We start from the raw sequence: 4,164 nt of genomic DNA on the forward strand, positions 1-4,164 counted from the left end.
GCCAAGCTTATCTGTCGAGGCTGAGCTGACCTGACCGAGGCCGAGATGGTTTTGGCCGACATCTCTACCTTGGCAGCTATTGAGGAGCTCATTAGTCATGGCCGGCGTTGGCCAACCTCATGTCCAAATGAGATGTCCGAGTCGACCTCTTCTCTTTAATCAGTCCATTTTTACCCATAACAACAAGAAAATAGATTGTTGAGAAAAACAAATACATCATTGGTCCAAATTCAATTGAACCATGGCGAAAAATTGAAGGATAGCATTTTGAATATGTGAGATTTCATCCGACGGGGTGGACTACCAATCCATGGGTCCCACTTGTACGAATCGAGATTCGAGACGCGAGAATAATCTCTCATGCCCTAAAATGATACAAATGGATGAATGGTGTCGATAGAAAACATACATCGCGGTGGAGCCCGCATAATTTAGTGACGTGACTTCAAAAGCGAAGCGTCCTCCTTAACCTGTCAGTAGCTAATCTGCGTTGACGTGATGCCACACGTCTACCAGGAAGGCGGATTACGCGAGAAGCCGGCCTCACCCAAGACGGTGCGGCCCTTACGGCGGGGTTACCGAGGGGCCCACCTTGATTCATGTATTATGTATCCACGCTGGCCATCCGCATTTTCAGTTGATTTCAGGGAATTATACCAAAAATGAAGCTGATCTAACCATCGGGTGGACCATACCATAAGAAACAGTGATGATTGACCGTCATGTAATTAAAAACTTATTGGAAGCATCTTAATGTTTCCGTAGTTTGTTTTTACCATCTAGTCTGTTGATAAGGTCAAATAATCATGGATGAAGGGAAAAATAAATATCTGCTTGATCCAAAACTTTTGTGGCCCATTAATGATCAGGCATGTTTTTTATAGTATGATCTACCTGATAATTGGATATAATAGATTTTTGGAATAATTCCCTAAACTGATCTAGAAAAACGGGTGGACGGCGTGGATTCAGGTTGACCCATGGTAACCCCACGGTAAGGGCCTCACCGTCTTTGGTGAGGTCGGGGTCTCACCTAACCAACTCTACTCTTCCCTCGTCTTTCTCTCAGAAAATCGACCGTCGATAATTACAAAGGTCATTTTCGTCATTTCTTACGCCCAAACACTAAGAAACGAGTTACGAGTCAACTCTCTTTGACCAAACACGCATTAAAAACCCCTCCCCATCTCTCGCTTCCTGAACTACAGCAACATCATCTCTCCCGACATTCCTGTCCAACAAAATCAAATAAAACCACCCGAACACACCCAAAAAAAAGTCCAGTCCAGAAAAATCTCACTTCTACGGTTCTACCCATACCATTCTCATCAAATCACACTCATGGCGAGGAAAGGAATGAGGAGTCTCTTCTTCCACCACCATCCGTCAAAACCTGCTTCCTCTTCCATCCCCTCCTCTCCTTCCCATACTCGGCCCTCCTCCCCTTCTTACTCCCATACCCGTCCCACCTCCCCTCTCTTCCCCACCTTCTCCGAATCAATCATGGATGGAAAGCTCACCGCCGCTGAAGCCATCATCATCAAGTGGGACCCAGATTCATCTTCCTACATTAAGTTCACATCCCTCTTCTATGAAGACGGCCATGAAGCGAGAGAATTCCTACGATCAGTAAAAGACCTGCAGCAATCCATGCATTTCTACATAAATCAAAACTCCAGCTCTCAGAAGCTCATCCTCTCTCAGGTTCTCATGCAGATAGCCATGAAACGGCTTAAGAAAGAATTCCAACAGATCCTGACTGCTAATCGTGATCATCTGGACCCGGAGTTGGTGTCTGCTTGCAGCTCGACCACAACAAGATCGAGCGTTTCAGATTATGAGGACGATTCGGGGTCTGAGGACGAAATCCAGACTCCTGGTAACTCAATTCAGGAAGTCGAACGGGAGGCATCGGTTGCCATGTTGGACCTCCAGGCCATTGCCGAGTGCATGATCTCATCTGGGTATGGCAAGGAATGTGTGAATATTTACAACACCATTAGAAAATCGATCGTGGATGAAGGAATTTATCGTCTTGGGTTCAAACGGATTCGTTCAAATCATATACAGAAGACGGACTGGGAGGTCTTGGAACATGAGATCAAGAACTGGGTGAACGTGATCAAGATAGCAGTTAACACACTTTTCTTCGGCGAAAGGATCCTATGTGATCATGTCTTTGGGGCCTCAAACACGATCAAAGAGTCTTGCTTCTCTGCAATCGCCAAGGAGGCTGCAACCTACCTCTTCACATTCCCAGAAGTCGTCACAAAGTGCAGAAAATCACCTGAGAAGATGTTCCGATTCTTGGACATCTATAACACAATCTCTGAGCTTTGGCCGGATATCGAGTCCATCTTCTCGTATGAATTGACATCCACCGTCCGATCGCAGGCTATAAACTCTCTCATCAAACTTGGTGAAGGAGTCCGAACCATGCTAACCAAATTCGAATCGGCAATACAAAAGGATTCATCACGATCGCCTGTCCCAGGTGGTGGGCTCCACCCACTGACACGATATGTGATGAACTATTTATGTTTCCTTGGTGACTACAGTGATATCCTCTCTGATATCTTTACTAACTATCCACAGCTAGTGCAGAGTCCATCACCAGAGACATTGCTCCGAAATTCAAGCACTGTGGAGAATCCGCTTTCAGCGATCTCGACCAGACTCGAATGGCTTATCTTGGTCCTTCTTTGTAAGCTCGACAGAAAAGCAGAACTCTACAAAGATATTGCATTGTCGTATCTCTTCCTCGCAAACAATGTACAATATGTGGTATCAAAAGTACGCGGTTGTGATCTACATTACATACTCGGTGATCAGTGGATTCACAATCACGAGTCAAAAGTCCATCAGTATGCAGCAAATTACGAGCGGATAGCTTGGAGCAAGGTGGCCTCCACACTACCAGAGAATCCAACGGCCGAGATGGAACCCCAGATTGTAAAAGAGCGGTTTCAGGAGTTCAATTCGGCCTTCGATGCTGTGTATCGGGTCCAGTCTGGGTGGATCGTGCCAGACGGGAAATTAAGGGACAACATTAAAGTTTCGGTGGCCACGAAGATTGTACCAGCATATCGTGCATTTTATGGAAAGTATAGGGTTCTGTTGAGAGGTGAGGGTAGCAATTTGGTGAGATTTTCACCATATGATTTGGAGAAATATTTGTCGGATCTGTTTCAGGGAAATGGAAATTCGGGTTCGGTATCTGTATCGGGTTCTTCGTTACACTCGCAGGGGTCATGGTGAGCGGTATATTCATACGGTTTTGTATAGGTATTTATATTGAAACTTGTTGTTCGATAATACGAGACGTGGGATAATTTCTGTGCCGTGAATTACCGGTTTATTTTGAAGAAAGTTGAGAAACCACATTTAAATGAGGAAAACTTGATACTCTTGCAAAGCGTTCGATGATACGTACGCCCTTAGAAACTACGTATCGATTGCATTTAATTGGATATATGGTATGCTTATAATAATCCTGAACTTTAGTACTCTTAAAAACTTTAGTTAACAGGTTATAAAATTTGTTGATGCAAAAAAACTGGTGGGCCTTCCTTCTGATCTACCGCCAGCACAAGGATGAAACAAAGGAGACCCTGGCTAGAGCCAGGGACCCTCCGATGCCTAAGTCAGTGACTAGACAGTGTAGGAAGGGTTTTTAGAAAGGTTTTCTGCATACCTTTGATCTTAGAGATGTTCTTCTTTTATAGGAGTGAGAGGTTCTGCCGTGCAGGAATTCTCTCCCCAATCTTAGGAGATTTGATTTGATTGCAATCTGTTTACGGATGCATCCCGATCCCAAGATTATTGGGGTTGGGAATCCTTTCACATGATTTTCGGGACGGTATTCATGCTTACACCGTCTCTTCCTTGCTTGGCTTGGCCTTGACCGACTCTAACAATAGATGAGTCTTGCCTGAAGGACAAGGCTTCTTATCTTCTATCGGATGAAACAGAGTCGGCTCATAACCGATACTCGTTCTTATTCCGATAACCGACACTACAACCGACTTAATATGAGTCGATTTTCTGATCGATCGGGCGACTTCTGGCCTTTGGACCTTAGTTGATCCCCTTTAAACATTGCTGGCTCGTTATTCGAGACAACTTTATGTGTCTTATACATTCGGCCTATGGCTCTTGACTCTT

General features: G+C 44.7%; 1 protein-coding gene across 1 annotated transcript; it reads left to right on the plus strand.

Moving 5' to 3' along the window:
- Positions 1-1,341: 1,341 nt before the first annotated feature.
- Positions 1,342-3,258, plus strand: LOC131254149 (exocyst complex component EXO70H1-like). The gene has a single exon (XM_058255153.1). The coding sequence runs from the start codon at positions 1,342-1,344 to the stop codon at positions 3,256-3,258; it is 1,917 nt and encodes a 638-aa protein (XP_058111136.1).
- Positions 3,259-4,164: the final 906 nt, after the last annotated feature.

This window comes from Magnolia sinica, chromosome 8 (genome assembly GCF_029962835.1).
Source record: "Magnolia sinica isolate HGM2019 chromosome 8, MsV1, whole genome shotgun sequence".
Classification (NCBI taxonomy): domain Eukaryota; kingdom Viridiplantae; phylum Streptophyta; class Magnoliopsida; order Magnoliales; family Magnoliaceae; genus Magnolia; species Magnolia sinica.

Excerpts from the sequence above, each read along its gene's own strand:
- LOC131254149 (XM_058255153.1), top strand. The coding sequence starts at position 1,342 with ATGGCGAGGAAAGGAATGAGGAGTCTCTTCTTCCACCACCATCCGTCA.